The sequence below is a fragment of the Calliphora vicina genome, chromosome 5 (genome assembly GCF_958450345.1).
Source record: "Calliphora vicina chromosome 5, idCalVici1.1, whole genome shotgun sequence".
Lineage (NCBI taxonomy): Eukaryota > Metazoa > Arthropoda > Insecta > Diptera > Calliphoridae > Calliphora > Calliphora vicina.
In genome coordinates this window covers 106,985,514-107,006,217 of record NC_088784.1, presented here as the reverse complement: position 1 = coordinate 107,006,217, position 20,704 = coordinate 106,985,514, and the positions used below count along the sequence as shown (strand labels likewise).

General features: G+C 27.6%; 3 protein-coding genes across 3 annotated transcripts in view; 1 reads left to right on the top strand and 2 right to left on the bottom strand.

Annotated features, from left to right (window-relative positions):
* The window catches only part of LOC135959721 (uncharacterized), a 40,167-nt gene that overhangs the window by 17,879 nt on the left and 1,584 nt on the right, over positions 1–20,704 (top strand). The window lies entirely within an intron of this gene.
* fest (wurstfest) lies at positions 1,991–9,164 on the bottom strand. The gene is made up of 8 exons (XM_065512121.1): positions 8,725–9,164; positions 6,908–7,198; positions 6,643–6,842; positions 6,401–6,577; positions 6,093–6,239; positions 5,882–6,022; positions 5,692–5,814; positions 1,991–3,216 (listed from the first exon to the last, which is right to left on the bottom strand). Exons 1-8 carry the CDS (start codon positions 8,962–8,964, stop codon positions 3,114–3,116), a joined length of 1,422 nt encoding a protein of 473 aa, XP_065368193.1. The 5' UTR covers positions 8,965–9,164; the 3' UTR covers positions 1,991–3,113.
* On the bottom strand, positions 11,166–20,386 carry LOC135961919 (uncharacterized). Its single transcript, XM_065513567.1, has 4 exons — positions 20,259–20,386; positions 11,699–11,823; positions 11,570–11,623; positions 11,166–11,338 (listed from the first exon to the last, which is right to left on the bottom strand). Exons 1-4 carry the CDS (start codon positions 20,347–20,349, stop codon positions 11,180–11,182), a joined length of 429 nt encoding a protein of 142 aa, XP_065369639.1. The 5' UTR covers positions 20,350–20,386; the 3' UTR covers positions 11,166–11,179.

Sequence of the window (20,704 nt, the reverse complement as noted above, 5' to 3'; positions counted from 1 at the left end):
TAATTTTATCATAGTATGTATGTTGTTCTCAGATTATGATAAGCCTTAAGCCGAGAGCAACATAATATGATAAGACCTTAATCATATGAATGGTTGTCACAAACATATATTTGTTTACTGTAACCATATATATGGTTGATACAATCATGTGAATCGTAAATTAACCATATTATGGTTACCATAATCATGTAAATGGTTACTGTGACTATAATATAGTTAAAAAACTTGTAACAATATTGAAATGGTTACAGTAACCATGCCCAACTATATTTTTTCTCTGCGTGCGTATGCAACTGACCAGAATATGCGGCATCATGACAACTCTCGGCCATATGTTGCAACACCTGTTAAAAACTATTTAGAATGTGGTTCGAAAGTTTTGCCTCAGACCTTGCTCCTTCCACCTACTATTGTTTTGATTGATGCATAACACTCTATCGGAGATACGATTCACTTTGGAACACAGTATCCGATATTGGCTTGATTCGTTCTTGGTATCAAAAGATGACCAGTTCTTATGGATCGAAATCAATATGTTGCCAGAAAGATGGGAAAAGGTTGCTGTTGTTGTAGCAGCAGTGATTGCTGAGTTGACAGCCCTTGGCCGAGTGAACTCGGGTCATTCCGGTGCGTAGAACCGGCTGTCGTGGGAATGATGGGAAAAGGTCATAGCTAACAATGGCCAATACTATCAATAAAAATAAAAGCCAAAAATTTTAAAAAAATTCAGCATTTTTAAGTCATACATCCAATAAAAATGACGATAAATTAAATGACAAATAATAAGAAAATTTTGAAATTTTTTAAAAAATTTCTTTGGTAAAAAAAATCTTTAAAAATTTTTTTGGTAAGAGAAAATTTAGAATTTTTTTTTCCAAATATTTTAATTTTTTTTTGATTTATTAGGGGGCATTTACATTATGACTTTAAGTCATGACTAAAAATCATGTTTTATTTTTTGTACTAACAAATTGTGACGTCTAAACATAAGGCAAGTTTTCTGTTTTTCAAGACTTTTTTTGATATTCTGCTTTGGTAACGATTAAAAATTAAACGACAAATAAGTTATTAAGAGAAAATTTTGAAATTTTTTTTAGCAAAAATTTTTTAAAAAAATTTCTTTGGTAAAAAAAAATCTAAAAAATGTTTGGTAAAGAGAGAAAATTTTGAAATTTTTTTACAAATTTTTAAAAAATTTTTTTTTTGATTTATTAGTGAAAAAAAATTTATGACAACAAATTTTTTTTTGGAAACGATTAAATTAAATGACAAATAAGTTATTAAAAAGAGAAAATTTTGAAATTTTTTAAAAAAAATTTTTTGGTAAAAAAAATCTACATATTTAAAAAATTGTTGGTAAAAAAAGAAAATTTTAAAATTTTTGAAAAAAAAAAATTTGGTAAAAAAAATCTATTTCCCGATTTTGACCCATTGTAGGTCCAAATTACTATAGTCTTATATATGTACATCGTTGCAATGGACTTAGAGATATCTATCATTAGATAACCATATTGTCTATAATAATGACTTAGTAATCCAGATATAGATAAAATAATAGGCCAAAAATCAAGGTTGTACCAGTTTTCCTTTTATCTCAGCCATTTGTGGGCCGATTTTGTCGATTTTAATAAGAATATTGATGTATCAATCATATTTGTAAGTTATTTGGGGGCTATAGAAAGTTGATTTCAACATACAGACGGACATGGCTACAACGACTTCGCTATCTAGAACGAATCCACGAGATAAAATCATCTCGCAAAAAGTACCTCTACGAAACTTATATTTTGGAAGGGATAAACAAAGTGGAGAAACATTGGACAAAGTGCAAAATACTCAAAGAAGACAGTGTTGAAAATTAAAATAACTTTTTTTTCCAAAAGGCATGGTTGGTCAAAAACCACCCTTGTAAGGTGCTGAAAATTAAAAAAAAAAACTAGAATACATTTAAAATTTGTTCATAATACAATAAATTTTTTTTATTCATTTAAACAATTTTAAAACATTAAGGCCGAAATAACTAAATTACAATACATATTCAATATTTAAACACAGTACAAAAATAGTAATATTCTAGACAGACATCATATTACAAGATAATGGTAGGTAGTAGAGGCTGGTGTTTGAAATATAAATTATTCAACGGATATTTACTACATAACGACAACTAATATTATTATTACAAATATGTATTACATATTACAATTATAAAAAAAAATCTTAAGAAATTTTCAAACAACAAAAAAAACAAATGATTAACAAAGAAAATACATAAACATTTACGGATACATTAAGACGAAATGTGTCGAACTCCTGCTAAGCTGGATTGTTTGATTTTGTAAGGTTATCATTAGGTTTAAGAAGGGCGACGACAATATTGGTTCCTATGTTTGCCTTGGTTTTGGATTTTCTTTATTCTTAGCAAGCCATAATACTGGTTACTGGCACAAAAACGTGTTTTTATACGGGATAACTTTGCTCTGACCACTAACTAACACATGTATCGTTTAGAACAATTTTCTATACAATAAAAACCATTTATGGGCAAGTTATCTTTCGAAAAGTTTTTAGTTTTTTTTTATGCAACTTGAGTGTTTTTGTTTCTTCCTACTTTTTACCCTCATAGTTTGTTTGTTTTCTTCTTTTTTTTAATGAATTAAGCTAACTGGGAGGAGGGTGTAGAAATTTAGGTTACTTTTTGATATTTTTTTTGTGATTAGCTTGTTTTCAATACAAGGACTTTGACGAGAACTTTTTCCCAACTCATTATATCATTAACATTGTATTCTTTTTCTGGCACTACTTTCTATTTAGTTTTTATAGTTGGTTTGATAATATTTGGGGTGTGTATAAAAGGGGAATTGCTTAAATGGGAAACTTAATATTACAGGTAATTTGGTTGCACACTTTCGACATCTTAATTTCATTTTGTCGTACATTTTGAAATTATAACGACAATTAATTGAATTTATTTTTTTTTTTTGCAGACAGTATTTAGTTGTATTTCTATGTATCACAGCAATAATTAATTAATTTTGTTAGACATCCTCATTTCTTTCTTCTATTCTTCATTTTGGCAATATTGTTTAGTTTAGTTAATAGTATTTCAGCATTTAATAAACAATTAGTAAATTATTTTCATTGAAACCGGCGGAATGTCCAGCATTTCTGACAATAAAACAGGAACCATCGAAATGCATACGTTTTTCATTGCGCCTAAAACAAATATAAATACGTGTTAAATTTCTTAAAATTAAACTAGAGTTTATAGCAATAGAAACAAATTAATAAATTAGATTCGAATAATTTCAGGATTGGCTTTCTTTTTAATTAAAGATTTGAAATAATTATTAATTAAATTTTCAAAATCATATTGAAATTTGTGACTCAACCATTCCATTAACAAATTCATAGGCTCAATTCCTTAATACTTCTAAAATATTGAGTTCATTTCATGAGAATTCATTCTTTATAGCATAAATTCCTTTTTAATCTGTCAAGTTTTGTTTAAATCAAATACATTTCAAAACAGCATAATAAAATTTATTGAATGATTAAATTTTTATTCAATTAAATTAAATGACTTTCCATTGAATTGAAAGTATCAATTTGGATTCGATTTGAATAAATAAACATTTTATAATTCTGAATGAATTCTATTGAGTTAACTCAACAATGAATCAGAGCCATTGAATCGAAAGTTTCTATTTGGATTAGTTTTGAATAAATAAACATTTTACAATTCTAAGTTTGAATGAATTTTGTTATAAATGAATTCTTTTATGAATTAACTCAACAATGAATCAGAGTTTCGAATTCATTAACTCAATTTAAGCTTAATTCACTGAAATCTCTATTCAGAATTAAAAATTTCAGCAAATCATTCCTTAAAACTATTTGTTTAGCTTCATGCAAATGCTTTATTTGAATAGAATTCATTTGTTGTTGAATAAATTCATAATTGAATTAATTCATAACATAATTATTGAATCTCAATTATTGTTGCATTGAATGGAATGGATAAAACTTATCTGAAGCATTTTTGTAATAGATTTAAATTGAAGAAAAATTTAATCATTCAACACATTTTTAAAACTATTTTGTAATGGATTTGAATTACAGAAAACTAAAAAATGATTCAATAAGGAATTAATTCCATAAATAATGAATTCATAAAGAAATTAATACAATAGCTTCAAAGTGCTTAAGTATCAAGCCTATGAATTCGTTAATGGAAGGGTTAATAGATTTCATTTAATTTGATTTGGACAATTGATTATTTCGAACCTTTTTAGGTCATTACTTGAGAATTCATTCTTTATTGAATAAATTTCTTATTGAATCTTTCAAGTTATCTTTAATTCAAATCCATTTCAAAACAGCCTTACACAATTTGTTTCAATATTAATAAAGAAAATTTAACCATTCTAAGGTTGCATCAAAGGTTAATTCAATTTTCAAAATCAAATTAATTTGTTTGTCTTAACCATACCAAATAAATAATTCTTTACAAACTAATTCCTTAGTACATCAACGTACTGAATTCATTCCTTTGAGAACTAATCCTTAATTCAAATCCATTACAAAATAACTTAATCAAATTTAAGGGATGATTTAATTTTGCTTAAGCCATTTTTTATTTTGTAATAGATCGGAAGCAAAACAAAACTGAATGAAAAAAAATATTTCAAAATGAATGAATTCATTATTATTCATTAATAATGGAATAAATTAATAAATGAATTATATTTAAATAAAAGCCTTTTAATGAAGCTAAATGATTTGTGTAGTTGGAAATGATTATGTGGAATAAGTTTGAAGCTGTAATTTGAATCAGAGCTGTAAATGAATCATTCTTTTTTTATTTAAATTCGTTACGAATTAGCAAAATTATGAATTCATTCTTTTCAAAACAAAAAAGAATTGAATGAAATTTTAATCAATTCAAACGAATTAGAATTTCAGTTCATTCAGAATTTCAATTCATTTCTAATTCAAATGAATTTGAAAAAATGAGTTGCAGTTCAAATTAATCTGTAAAATGAATTACAATTCGTTTCCAATTCAAATGAATTTGTTAAAGTGAATTGCAATTTATTTCCAATTCATTTGAATTAATTCAAATTCAAATAAATTGTAATTCAAATTGACAAATTCATTTGAATTAGAAACGATTCTACAAATTCATTAGAATTGGAAGCGAATTGCAATTTATTTGAATTGGAAATGAATTGCAATTCATTTTTACCAAATTCATTTGAATTGACTCAAATTTTATTCAATTAATTTTTTGTGTGAATGATTCGCGAATTAATTCAAAAATTAATTCATTTACAGCTCTGGGACCGAATTACCGCATTCGATATCGAGTAAATTCGATCGTAATTTTCTTATTTGAGATTACGGCATTCGATATCGAGCATGAAATTTAGTACATTTTGTTTTAATTACGATATCGAAATTATTTTTCGATACGATAGTTCATTCGATCACGAATGCGGTAATTCGGCCCCTGGTTTGAATGAATTTTATTATGAATTAACTCAACAATAAATTATTTTCAAAAAAAAATTGTTTTGTTTTAAAAATGTTTTATAAAATGAATTGCTGATATTTTTTTAAATTCTTAACTAAGATTTTAAATAATCTGTAATTAATTCTTAATTTTATGTTTTTATAAACTTGAATTACCTGACAAACAAATGTGAAGTTTTACCCAAAGAAGCCGTACAGTGAATACCAGGTGTGGTCAAAGTAGCCGAACCATTACCGGGACTAGTGCGTATTAGACACTTGTTATGAGTTCGAGTCAATCTAAAGAAATATTGAATTTCATATTTTTTGAACATAAACTAAAATCCCATATGAATATTTTACTTACTTGACAAGACCATCTGCAGCCTGAGTAATACGAAAACCATTGATGTCATATATTTCAGTGCCCTCATCGGTACATGTATAAGAAGAGTTTTGAATGACCTCATTGGCATCTTGAACATACGAAGGACCATGACGGGAGTCACTAGATATGAAATATAAAAATATCTTAGTTTCTATTGTTTTAGAAATGTTTATAATTTGATTAAACTTACTCATAAAATACAGTCAGTGTATAGTCTTTGGTTAGATCTGTAAAAGTATCGGTGGTGGTTCGAGTACCAGCTGTATCCACCAAATAGATTAAAGCACACGATTCACTAGTAAAACTAACACCTTTATACCACATCTTGGCGTAACGTCTAATAATTAGAAATATAATTGTTTATATATCAACCGACATATTCATAAGAAAAAGTTCTTAACTCTGAGCAACAAGTGTACAAATTTTCGAAATCCAATTACTTGACTAAAATGTGTACATTTTTAAAGTTCGAGAACAATAGCATTGGTATAAACTCACACATAATTATTTGTTTTCATGCCATCGTATGTAACAATTTCTACCTTTGAACCGCTTTGTAAAATACGACCATTGGGATGGATCAAAGCCGAATTACTACAATTGCGCGACAAGGCAATGGCCACCATACTGCGTTGATTCAAAACGCGTACAGCTTTATCCAATGTCATGTCGATTCTACAATGTAATAAATATAATAGATTTGTTTTATATATATAAATCAAAATTAATAATAAATTTACCGTATGCCATCACGTAAACGCAGTTGTATTGTACCATTAGTCATGGCTATTGGGCCAGCGCCCGTGCATGGTGGCGGCGTAGGGTTCTTATATTCAACGCCGCCCCGATGACTGGCACTCAAACGTCCAACAGCATAAGGTGGCGGCGGCATGGGTTGAGGAAACTGTTGGGCATGAGGCGACGGCGACATGTTGGGCGGCTAGTGTTATATAAAAATATATTTAATAAATATGTTCGTTTATTGGCTCAAATTTTATTTCTTACCATCCTACAAATATCATTTTCAAATCCATAAATTGGCGAAGGCGGCGGAGCTACCGGATAGCGGGTATTAAAAACACCACGTGTCATACCACCACTACGACTGGTAAGAGGCGACTCATAACCGCCATAGTGATGGGGAGATGCGGAGTTCATATGAACCGGTATCGGCAGCTGTCTTTGTGAAAATGATGTTGATGGTGTGGATGTGTCCTTGGGTGTCATAACACTTGAACCAGACATGCGATGTTGTTGTGAAATAAATGGAGCTGCGCTGGCATTAAAACGGGATGGCTAAGAAAATCAAGAAATCATCATTAAATAATATTTTTTTTCTTCGAAAATAAAAATTGTTTTCTATAGAAAATTTCGTTTTCGAAAACATGAATTTTTTAGATAAATTTTTGTTTTGGAAAATATGTTTTTCTTCTAGAGAATAATTAATTTTATAAATTTTTTTAAAGAATTTTTTTTGTTTTTTCTATAGAGATTTTTGTTTTCGAAAATTTTAATTTTCTACAGAAAATTTAATTTTCGAATATATGATTTGTTTTCTATAGAAAGATTTATTTTCGAAAATATGATTTGATTTCTATAGAAAGTTTTTAGTTTGAAATTAAAATTTGTTTTGTGTTTGTGAAAATAAGAATTGTTTTTCATAGAAAGTTTTGTTCCCGTGAGTAAGAATTTCTTTCCTATGAAATATTTTGTTCTCAAGAATTTCAAAAGAATTGTTTTCTATAGAAACGTTTTTATTTTCGAATATAAAAATTTTTCTGTATAAAGTTTTGTTTGAAATTAAGGTTTTTTCTATACAAAATTTTGTGTTGGAAACTAAGAATTGTTTTCCATAGCAAATTTGTATCTCATAAATATGTATTTCTTTATATAGAATATCTTGTTTTCGAAAATACGATTTATTTTCGAAAATAGGAATTGTTTTCTTTTTATTTTCGAAAACAATTTTTCTGTAGAAAACAAATCATATTTGCTAGAACAAAATTCTCTACAAATCTTATTTTCAAAGACAAAATTTTCTATAAAAAATTTGTAAATTTTTGAAATCAGAAATTCTCTTTTTTATATAAAATAAAATTTTATCTAGAATAATTCTTATTTTCGACAATAGTATATATGCAAATTTTGTTTTCGAAAATAAGAATTTTTCATAGAAGTGGAGAGAAAAAAGTTTTCGAAAATTTGAAAATTTTGTTTTCGAAAATGTGAATATCTTGTTTTCGAAAATGTGAATATCTTCTAGATAAAATATTGTTTCAAAAATGATGATATTATTATCTGTTTTCGAATATATGATTGCTTTCTTAGAAAGTTTTGTTTTCGAAAATATGCTTTGTTAAAAAATGCTGCTTTACAAAAACTATAATTTGTAGTCTATAGAAAATTTGCAGAAAAGTTTGTTTTCGAAAATAAGTATTTGTTTTCCAAAAAAAAGCGTTTAGTTAGTAAAACCTTTTATTTATATTTTGTATAAAAACCTTTAAATTTTCGTAAAGAAAACGTTTCATATTTTTATAGAAACATTTTTCGAAAAATAAAAATTTTTGTATAGAGAATTTATTTTCGATAATAAACTATATTCGATACCTTTCAAACAAATTCTTTATAGAACAAATTATTCCTTACATTTGTTTAGAATAATATAAAATTTTACCATAGAACAAATTTTTAAAAACATTTTTTAGAAACCCTTTTGAATTTACTAATTTTTTTATAACTATTAACTTTTACAAAAATTAAAGACATCATTCCTTTAAACAATTTCCAATATTTTATATTGTACAACAACTCCTAAAACTTACCGCTGTTATTGAAGTAAATACTGAACGTTGGCGGGTACCATTTGGCGTTTTAGTTGGCGATCTCAATAAATAGTTTATTTTCTCGTTCATATTGACGCGAGCCAAGAATTCTTCCGTATTAAAACCGTTAATATTGGAAACCGGAAGAGGCGTAACTTTTGGTGGTTCCGCTTCTGCTGTTTGTTTCTCTTCCAGCTGTTCCTTAAACACAGCACTAGTATCTGCAGTTTCAGTATTCATGTTCTTAATAGACTGGACGTCAAACACTTTTGTTGTGAAATATTAATTTTTAAATTTGCTATCCACTTTTTAGTTCTTTGTAAATATAATCTGCTTAAAATGATTGCGCGAAGATAGAAAGAAACTTGGCAGGAGTTGTTGAGGAGGAGATGAAAAAAGAAATTTTAATTTTTATGACATGCGACTACTTCTTGCTTAAAAAATTTTCAACTGATTTGAATTGTTGAAAAAATGAAAAAATTTATGAGAAAAAAACTGACAAAATATTCAACGATTCAAAATTCAAATATTATTTCTCTGGATGCCAGCGGCAGGTGGTGGGGTATTGCAAGATAACGTCAAATAAACAGCTGATTTCCATTTTCCAATAAAAATTATATAAATACACACAGCCATACAAATATACTACATAAATTCTTATTTAAAATGAAATTCAAATGCTTTTCGGTAAAAAAAAATGTAAAAGAAAATTATGTAAATTTAAGTACAGAGAACAGCTTTTGTTTTGTTATAATTTTCAAGAGATGTTGCTGTTATTATCGTTTTATCTTTACAGCTATTGGTTTTTCATCATGTTTATTGCATACAAATTTGAATTTTTTTCTTTTCATTTTATTTATCTTGTTTTTATGTTTTTGTTGTTTGGCAATACCAATTAGTTGGGGAAAAAAGCCTTGCAAACCACTACATCAATTCAATGTTTAATACAATTGGATGTTCAAAGAAATTTATTCAATACTAGCTTGACCCGGTGCGCTTCGCTATCCCTGTCGTAGTAAAATAAAAAATAGTAAAAAGATTTTATAAAAGAATAAATGAATATAATTAATCCCGAATTTCTTGTTTGTTATTAATTGCATACCATGCCATTGAACGTTTAAAAAATATCCTGCAATTTTAAAAAATTTTGATACTTTCCGTAAGACATTCGCTTCGCTATCATTTCCTATGTTTTTACAGTGGGCAAGCTTCGATCCAGCCTATTTCAAGTCAAACTCCTAACAATGATATGAAAGCAATTTATAAGAAGTTAGAAGACTCTACCTATAATAGTTGTTTAGATATTCGAAAAGAACTATTTACTTAACATGATCTGATACCACCCATTTGCAATATGTCAGTGGTACCAAAATAACACATGCAACTGTTGAAAACTGTATTATTAGAGTTCTCCAGATATTCGATAATAAATATTTACTTTGTATGGGAGGGAGCAAGTCCCTTGAAGCATTACTTTAACTATTATAATTCTCCAGATGTTCAATTATGTCTAAATATTTTTTTTATATGAAATTATTTAGCACACTTAGAAAGGTGACTGCATCACTACAACAATACAAAAACAACAGGTACTTTGTTTTTGTTAAAAAGTAGGTGAACTGTCAAAGTTGCCTGTTGTTGTTTTTGCTTTTGCGTTTGTTGTATTTTTCTCCACAACAACCACAAGTGAATTGACAATTCAAACTGAATAAAAAAAATAATCAGCTGTTTCATCGCAGTCACCTTTCTAAGTGTGCCCTGGTATAAACAAACAAATAAACAGACATAAATATGGACAAACACAAAATTTTTAATTTTACCCGTTTTTACCCACTGAAGGTACCTTTGAAAAGCTACTTTCTAAAAACATATTTTTGTGACTATAGGAGATAAATTAAAAATGTTTTCCTTTTAAACAAATATTCAATGTTTAAAAACTAAAGGTACCTATTTTTCCCGTTTTATCCCTTTATGGCCCAAGTCTTCTAAGTAATAATCTATCTATATTAGTATTTTGTTTAAGAACTAAATGTACCAATTATACCGGTTTTCCCCCTTTTTAGCCCTTTCTGGTCCAAGTATTGAAAAAAGTTTCCAAGTAAGGATGTATCTACGTTCCAAATTTCCATAAAATCGTGATGCTCAAACAAACAAACCAACAAACTAACAAAGACATTTATATATTTATATGGATGTTATTGCATAATTTTAGGCGCAGATTTAATATTGAACAGTGATTATACAGTATGGTCTTTTATAATTGGGCTACGTAATAAGAACTAAATAATAAATTAAAAAAAAACATTTAGATTTGTATTCAATAATGAATTTAATTAAATAAGATATTAAAAAAGCTTATACTTTAAATAAAATATACAAAGAAGAAACGGAAATTCATTTTGGGAAATACTTTGTAGTCATTTCTACACCATTTTATTTTATTAAAGATAATAATTTATTTTTCTCTTCCCTTTATAATCATATTTTCCGATGCTCCAATATTAGGATTAGAATTTGTAGCTGAACGTTTGCCATCCGAATCGTTGCAAAGATCTGAAGTGCATGAACGAAAGTATACTTTGTATGTTGTATCCGTTTTAACCGCATTCAGGTACTAAAAAATAGAAAATAATTTTAAAATATTTAGTGCAATTTTATGTTAACAAAAAATAAATTTCGATTTTTATAATCTTCATCTTCACGAATTTTATAAGCTTTTTAATAAATTACATTTTGGAAACTGATTATATATTAGTCTTTACTTGCCATGTGTATTTTATTTATTTACAGAAAGTTGAAATCAACTTTCTGAAGGTCCCATATATCTGACATATCATATACTTACCAATGGTTTATCCTCGCAACCTCTAGAAAAAGAAACTACAGTTCCAGCTGGATGCTTTAAATAAAATAGCAAATATTGACCATTTAATTAAACTTCATAAAACAGTAGTAAATATACTCCACCACTCACCACTAAATCTTGACGTATTATTGTACAATATTTCTTAGTACAACTTATGCTGTTCTTGGGCTCATATATACAAGAGTCATTAGCTCCACTATTGGATGTATAGCTGCAGGTATAACAAAGTAATGCTGTTGTAACACAAAACAAATACAAGAAAAATCAAACAATTAAAAGTGCGAAAGGAATAGGAATGAATAATATTTGCGCTCAACATGAGAATTTCCACAAATTAACTCGTTACTTGGACACAAATTCAAACTAAATAGTGTTAAATTTCAATCTTAATTGTATTAATTTAAAAAGGATACTACACATCACTTCTGCTCGTAATTATTTATTTAACTAGCCCACGCAGTGTTTGTGGTGTTGGAATACAAAAGAAAGCAGAATTGCAAAGGAATTAGTTAATAAAAATGTTTTATTTGACACTAGGACACCCAGCCACATTGCAATTTTACATGGGATCTAAGCCCTTGTATAACCGCTTCTGTTAAAGAGCTAATTGGTTTTTATTGATTTTAAGTTGTTTTTTCTCTGGGTGTAGGAAATTATATTATAAATTCTATATTATGGTTTTGTGCTGATGTTTGTTACTCTTAAATATATTAGTCTAACACCCAGAATCACTTTCTGATTCGATTAAACGATGCCCCTGCGTCTGGCTGGTATAGGTTGCAATTTTGGAGCTATTTTGATTAAATTAAGCAACTGGCCCAACGACAAAGCTTATTGAAACTGGAACTGATATCGGTCCATTATTTCACCTAGCCTCCATACAAATGTCCTCCCTAAATTGCACTTTATTGGTCATAACTGCACTAAACCAAATATTTTTCCTTTACAATCCGTCATATTTAAATAAAAACAATCCTTGGGTGATTTTATAATAAATAAAATTTAATATCGTACGTGACCTACCGTACGTGACAGATTTTTCTCTTATAGTAAAACAATATATATGCTGTAAATAAATGTATACAAAAACTAAAAAAAAATTAATAAAAAATATTTGTATATTCGGTTTAAAAAAACAAGATGATTGATAATAGTAAAAAAACAATCAGAGTCAAATTAATTTCCTACTACATGCTAATTGGGCGCTTAGTTTTCGCCTCCATCTTAGCCTAAAACATACTAATTAAAGTTAAAAATTAATTACAGTCAGTTTAATCTATTATTTTTGTCCTTAAAATGTTGTAATAAGTTCTTAAAACCTTCACAGTAATATTTTAGTGTTTTCTCCTATTCAAATCATTTTGAAAAAAATTTACAAAGGTTTTTATAAGTTTGTCTTTAATATCTACATTTTTCATTTGCGACCCCACAAAGTATATACCGTGAGCCTCAAAAGTGAGTAAATACCAAAAATTATTTAATTTTTTTTTTAAAATAATGAAAATCCTAAAATGTAGCATTAAGTCGGACTATAATGATTTTCATGATCTTAAAAAAATCGAAAAATTCACTGCTGTTTACTCACTTTTGAGGCTGTGTGTATATTCTGGATCGTTATAGATATCCATGTCCGTCTGTATGTTGAAATCAACTTTCCGTAGCCTCCAAATAACTTACATACATGAATGAATATATTCGCTATAGACCCGGTTCGGTTGCTTTTAAAATCGGGGAAATCGGTCCTTCTCAGCAATTATAAGGAAAAAGCAATATGGATATCTAATGATAGATATTTCAAAGACCTTGGCGTATCTAAGTCCAAAGCAAATCGGACCTACAATAGGTCAAAATCGGGAAAAATATTTTTTACTCTGAATCTTTTTTTCACAAAAAAAAGTTTTTGTCATACAATTTTTTTCACTAATAAATTTTAAAAAAAAATATATATTTTTTTTAATTTTTTTGCCATTAAATTTGTTTCGCTAATAAATTAAAAATTTTTAAAAATATTACAATTTTTTTCGAATGTGTGTGAAATTTTTAGATTTTAGCATGGTAGAACCAACCAGGTACAATTATTAGGGAGAGTTTTCAATATTTACCCCTACAACGTCAAATAACACATTTACACTCATCACTTTTTATTTTGTTTTCGCATTGTTTTGCACGTTATATTAAAACTAACACATATTTATTTGGAAAAAATTTAATTTGAATTGAATATTTCACAAAAAAAAGTAAATACACAAAAATTTGTTTAATTAATTTATTTTTGTCTTAGACATTTCGTTTTGTTTTTTTTCTAATTTTTTTAATTTTCTTTTGTTTGACGTTATAGGGAATGTATAATTGAGAACGTACTTTTTAATAATTGTACCTTGCTTGTTCTGCCATGGATTTTAGTATTCTAGAAGAACATATTCTGCGAGAATGCAGATTGGAATGAGTATCGCTTACTTTAGGCCTACAAAAAGAAACCCTAGCTTTTTTTCATGCTGAGAAACTAACAAAGCAAAGAACACATTCCTTGCCGCAATGTACTGGCATAAATAACCAAGTTTATGGATGTAAAGTGTAAGAATTTTATTTAATGTAAACTTTAGATAGCGTTACATTACCTATATAAAGATAGTAATTCCTCTTAAAATATTGTTTATAAATCATACAATATTTATTAAAAACAAAACACACACAGATAATTGTGTACACATTCTGGTAGATATACATAGATTGTATTGTATTGTATATTTAATAATATTAATAAAAATAATAAATATTTACGAGTACGTATAAATTTAGTGTGTATTTTTTCACTTAATAAATTCACTTTTTTCGTTCGTTTGTTTGTTTACAATACAAACACTTAATTTCATTCATACAGGGTACTAGGAGACAGAGGGACAGACGGACAGACAGACAAAATATATTCACCCACAAAATAACAACAAGTCTTAAGAAAATAAATTTGAAATCGGTGCAAAAAAATCCCCTTGGCAATATGCCATTTAATGTTGATTTTCATAGAAGCCAACAACAAAAACAAAACAAATTAATCTTTTCAAATAACGCTGCTACCGCTGCCGCTGGTAGTGAAAGAAAGCATCGTCTGTTCGTACACACTATTGTAGTATTATGAAGAACTTTTAATATATTTATTAAAAGATTTACACTGAATTCTTATTTATTTATGTTTCTGCATTTAATATTTCTTCACCGGTAAATTCAGGCGAAATACAAACGTGTCAAATATTCGTAGAAAGTAAAATATGCCTGGTACTCACTAGGATTTACAAGAGAAAATTAAATTAAAACGAAATTAAATTAAATTCATTTTATATGATTAGAATTCGTTTGATTTGATTTGAGTCAAAGTATTTAAGTGAGTGTATTGTAAAAAAAATTCCTAGAAATTGCTTAAATTTAGTGTCACGATTATGATTGTTTTCATTATGTGAAAAAGAGGCCAATTTCAAGAACACACTGTGTCATATTAATTTGGCCATTATTCAACGACCTCCTCCCCTTTTGAATATTCCAAAAATAATAATATTTCAATAGATTTTTTGTGGTCAATACAAAAAAAAAACGTGATAAATAAGGTACTTGACCTTTAAATATGAGACATTTTGTTTTTGGATTTTTATAAATTTCTTGGAAAGATATTAAAACATAAAAGATGTCCAATTTTTGTGATAGGTATGACCATGATGTTTAGTTTTCTTAGAAGCTGTAATTTATTTCATGGAAGGATTTTTTTTCAAGTAATTAATAAACATTTTAACAAATTATCACATTTTGTTTAGCAAAAGATACCCTACATAAGACATGTTTGAACCTGTCATCAAATTTAAAGTCTATATTGTTAACAAAGTTACTTTCAAAAGGCATTCGAGCAACATGTTTGATATCAGTAGTAGAAATCATAATAGATTTCAAAATTATGCAATATTTCCTTAAATTTATGTTTTTTTGTTAAAATTAGATAAAAACAAGTAAGAGAGCTATATTCGAATCTTATATATTCTTCACCAAATTATACTTTAAAATAATTTTTTTTAAATATTTTTAGGTAAATAAAATTATTTTTTTTTTCAAAATTTTTTATTAAAAATTTTTTCTAAATTTTTTAAAATTCTTTTTTTAAATTTTTTTTTACATTACAAAATTTTGTTTAATGAAAAAAAACGGGTTAAAAAATATTTTTCCCGATTTTGACCCATTGTAGGTCCAGTTTCTAAAGCAATTGACTTAGAAATATCTATTATTAGATATCCTATTGTCTATATTAATGACTTAGTAATACAGATATAGATCAAAAATCGACGTTTCCCGGTTTTTTCCTTATATCTCAGCCATTTGTGGGCCGATTTTGTCGATTTTATATAGTAACCAAGGCGGAAGAATTCCCGATATATTGGGGGCAAAGTTGATTTCAACATCCAGGCGGACAGACGGATAGACGGACATGGCTATATCGACTTCGATATCTATAACGAACCAGAATATAACATTGTAGGATCGCAAATGAAAAATGTAGAAATTACAAACGGAATGACAAACTTATATATACCCTTGCTACTCATGGTTAAGGGTATAATAATGCAAGTTTGCACTGTTATATCTATATACATATATAAAAATTAAATGGTCCATACATGTAATGGCACCACGTGAGAACGGGTGGAGCGATTTGGCTGATTTTTTTTTATTCGATTCGAAATTTTCAGGAGATGGTAAAACTCGGAAATTTTTTTGAGTCCAGTCAACTGTAATAAAAAAGCTCCCTAAAGTATGTTGTACAAATTTAGATATTTTACTTGCAAATAAATAAGAACAGGCAGGTGTATGTGGGTTGGAGAAACTTGACGAACTAACATTAGTAAATGCCTCCGGGCGAAGCCGGGGCGGCCAACTAGTATTTAATAAAGTAGTTAGGCTAAATTATATTTCACTGTGATAATAAAATTGCAATTTTGGAAAAAACATTGGACTTAGCACTATTGTTTACTACAATATAACAACGAAAAAAATGGAATAATTGTGAAAGTATTTTAAGCTAACTGTGTATGATTTGTATCAAGTCTCAATTTTCATAAAAATTGGACTTGGCCGGTTTGATCACTAAGCTAACGATATTTTTCCTGGTATTTAATAACAAAGATCAATTGCTCAATATTCTTAACTAAATCAGAATTATATAAATTCTTTGTCTGTGAATTTAAATACTTAGTTTGCATTACTATGACCCCTTTCACACTAGGCAATTTAGTTGTGACTAGGCAATTTAGTCGAATATACGATTTCCTAATATATCAGCCAATATTACTAAACTAATGTTAAGTAATGCAGACGGTGTGCAGTAGCCAACATATTACAAAATATGTTAATCTGTAATGGCATGTCAATATCAAGCTACAAATTTGTGTGTAGTTCAAATGTTATAAATTTGTAACCAATTATTTATAATTTGGACCCACTGTAAAATGCAAAAACTAAAAGATTTCATGAAATTTGGGGAAAAACTAAAATTGCATCATATTGTTTATTATTATTAATTGCATTTACAAATTATTGTTAAGTATTGTAGACATTTTAACTAAAAGTTTACCCAAACAAAATGAATCATTTTTATAAATTTATCATAACAACTAATTCAGCTGAAATATTTGAATATGATTCATTTACATACATAAATTTAAAACTGATATCATTTTAATTGTAAAACATATTTTAAATGAACTACATATGTATAGTATATTAAATAACAAATAGATTTTAAAGATAAATGAGAATTCATAATACATATTTTCTAAAAATTTCATGCTTTCAATACTAATTCTCTGAAATTCAGATTTTAACACTTTGAGAAAATGTGATCAACCTTCTTGGCCTTTTTCAATTCATAACGTCCAGTTCTTTAGCATTCTTCATGACAATGTTGTAACAATAACGCCCACTAGAGCTGACTTTCAGTCCGATCTCTGATATGGCCAATTTAGTCCCCATTATAGAAATGACATATGATAAATGTTTAAACATGTCAACTAAATTTACACTGTTGTCATTATCATTAATTTTCTTTGTGGACAAAATAAAACACAAAATATTTTGAAATTTAAAACTCTACGACCTCTAGTCATTTAAATTAATGCACTTAAATAATTTCCAAATTCTTAATATTTAAATATATGTATATGTACAGTAAAAATAATATAGAGTAAATTTCATCACCAAATTCAGATTGTCAAAACAAAAAATATTTTGTAAATTTAAAAATGTTTATTCTGTAGTGTGACAAATTTTAAACTGATTCGATTCGAAAATTGACTTATCGAACGTGATAATTCAATTTTCACAAATTTTACTGCAGACACAAAGAACTTTCTAAAATCCTTAGTTTTAAATATTTTTGAAGTCTGTTAAAGCATTTTTTTTTATTTATTTCGTATGATTTATAATGATAATAAATCAAAGTTTCGAAGAAGTGAGTTGCCAACTTAAATTAAAAAGTCAAGATGATATTTTAACTACTACATTTCAAGTTGAAATTGGGAAAATACAAATTGATATTGAGAAAATCAAATTATTATTGAGAAAATACAAATTGAAATCAAGAAATTCGACTTAAGGCCTGTTTCACGATGTCGAAAGAAAAATTATTCGAACAAATTTGTATGAAAACTATTCGAAAGAATTCAAAAAACTGAGTGTTTTTCATACAAATTTTTTCGACTCAGTTTTCTTTCGACATCGTGGAACAGGCAGTTAATATTGAGAAATAATAAATTGAAATTTTCTTTCTTTTGATTGACAAAAGTGAAGAAAAGCTAGTTTCACATAAATATATCGATGACATATTCAAACTCAAATTTAGCGCACGAGTTACATTTCATTTCAATTATTTCTTCTTCAACAGACATAATAAATGTATTGCGAAGTAAATTATTTTGCCAGATATCTAGAATAGAAGCATGTGTTGTCAAAATATTTATGTTACCCTGCAGCCACACGTTCAAATTTAGATTTCAACATTTTTTTACACATACTGCTTGTCAACAAAAATCATTCAAATTGACAGCTGTGACGTAGACTGCACGCAGCATGAAAGCAATTTGTATCACTATGTTTTTATTACATTTTCTACGGAATGCTTTCCCGTCGATTTCGTTTTAGGTTATTCAGATTCCGTGTAATTTGTTAATTCAAAAAATATTTATGGGTCGATTATGGATGTCAACCGAACTTCAGTTGCGTTGCCAGAGGGCAATCACAAATTTCTGGTTGTCAATTTGGCAATAGAAAATGATAGCTGCCAGTTGCATCCATAATATACCCATTAAAATATTTCTGTATTTCAGATTTGACAGCGTTTTTTAAAACAAATAATTACAAAAAAATATCAATTTAATTTCACTTTGAAAGCTGAAAGTGGTTTCATTCCGAAAAAAAAATTTGGTTTTACTTTTTTCTGAAGAAGTGAAATACGTAATTAATTCCACTTTCGATCGGAATGGAATTCTGTGACAGGCATATTTGAAAAAAAAAAAAAACACTACAAAAAACTATACCCAATACGCATTTTTACTGGAATTCAAGTTGAAAGCAAGTGTAATTCCAGCTTTGAATTATAGTCAAACAATTGAATTACACTTGTATTACACTTTATTTCAATAGCATTCTCCAGTAAAAAGGAAACATAAATTCAAGCCATATGTTTTTTGTTTGAAAAATATTTTATTTTTTCAAAATTTTTCAAGTTTAAAACATAATTACATTTGCATTCAAGTCAAATTGAAAGCAAGTTCGTTTCAATTTTTAAAAGTGTAAATGTATCAAAACTTAAAGGTGTAACCCTGAAGTTAGAAAGAAGTCGTTTAAAATTAAAGTAGAGCAATAAGAAAATTATTTTTTTTCAAATAAAAATTGGAAAATAAATTTTAATATAGTGTTCAAATTTAATGTTTTCTAGAGTTCCTTGAAGCGCCTGAAAAGTTTATAAGGACCGTAGAAGGCTGCGGATCCTCATTTGAGAGGCAATAGACAGTAATTGTCACAAGTGTCTGATTTCTTGACTTACTCCAATTTATATATTTTGGGTCAAATGAAGTCAATTTGTTACTTTATACATCCCATATAATCTAGCCTGAGAAAAATTGTCACTTAAGTGTCTCTGAGTAATGTAGAATATAGTCACTTTAAATGTTTATTTTGTACTGCACTTTAAAAAGTAGTTATTTTATTTTAAAATAACTAGTAATGTATTTTAGATTGATATTACATTTTAGGAATTCTTTTCTTAGTATCGCCATATTGTAGTTAACAATTCCCAGCTGTTCTAGGAGACAACTTGCCTAAATGATGGGTAAAATAATTAGTTCGGGATAGTCTCCTAGAACTGCTGGTAATTGTTAACTACAATATGGCGATACTAAGAAAATAATTACTAAAATGTAATATCAATCTAAAATAATGATCTATTAGAAAATAATCTTTCTATTATAAAAGATACCATTAAATAACTCATACGACATAAAACTTGCAGGAAATATTTACATATCTATCTTTATACATATTAGCATCCTAATATTTAATATAAATTCAATTTGAATGTTTAACGCTTGTTTAATTGACAATTATAGCACTTGAATTTAATTAAAAAATTATTTACCATCTGATATGTTCAGCGTTAAGGCAACTAGAACAAAGAAAACTAATAATAAAGACTTTTGAAGAGATGACAACGACGAACACGATGACATTTTAATAATGATGTTCTTGGTTTTATTTCAAATAAAATAATCTTTTTTATTATTATAATTATTATGTATTATTAATTGATGTTTTGTTGGAGCACTCAAAACTAAATGACTGACTGACTAGAGAAACAATAAGTCACAGTCTTGCCCCATTTATAAAAAGTTTCTCAAAATATGAAAAAATCTTACAAAGCACCTACAGACAGACGCCCAGACATCTGGCAGCTAGCAAGATATACACACAATTCCCCCGTATTCACTATAATAAATGTACAATGTATTGGTATCTTATCTATTTTATTTATCTCCATTATGTTTCTTTGTAACAATAAGTTTTTGTTTGTTTTTATTTAATTTT

Bases quoted from the DNA above. Each gene is read 5' to 3' on its own strand.
- fest (XM_065512121.1), bottom strand. From the start codon at position 8,964: ATGAATACTGAAACTGCAGATACTAGTGCTGTGTTTAAGGAACAGCTG. The intron at 7,199-8,724 runs GTAAGTTTTAGG...TGATTTTCTTAG, and splicing joins TATTTACTTCAATAACAGCG to CCATCCCGTTTTAATGCCAG. The intron at 3,217-5,691 runs GTAATTCAAGTT...TATTTGTTTTAG, and splicing joins ACTTCACATTTGTTTGTCAG to GCGCAATGAAAAACGTATGC.
- LOC135961919 (XM_065513567.1), bottom strand. From the start codon at position 20,349: ATGTCATCGTGTTCGTCGTTGTCATCTCTTCAAAAGTCTTTATTATTA. The intron at 11,824-20,258 runs GTAAATAATTTT...GTGTTACAACAG, and splicing joins AACGCTGAACATATCAGATG to CATTACTTTGTTATACCTGC. The intron at 11,339-11,569 runs GTAAGTATATGA...TCTATTTTTTAG, and splicing joins GTTGCGAGGATAAACCATTG to TACCTGAATGCGGTTAAAAC.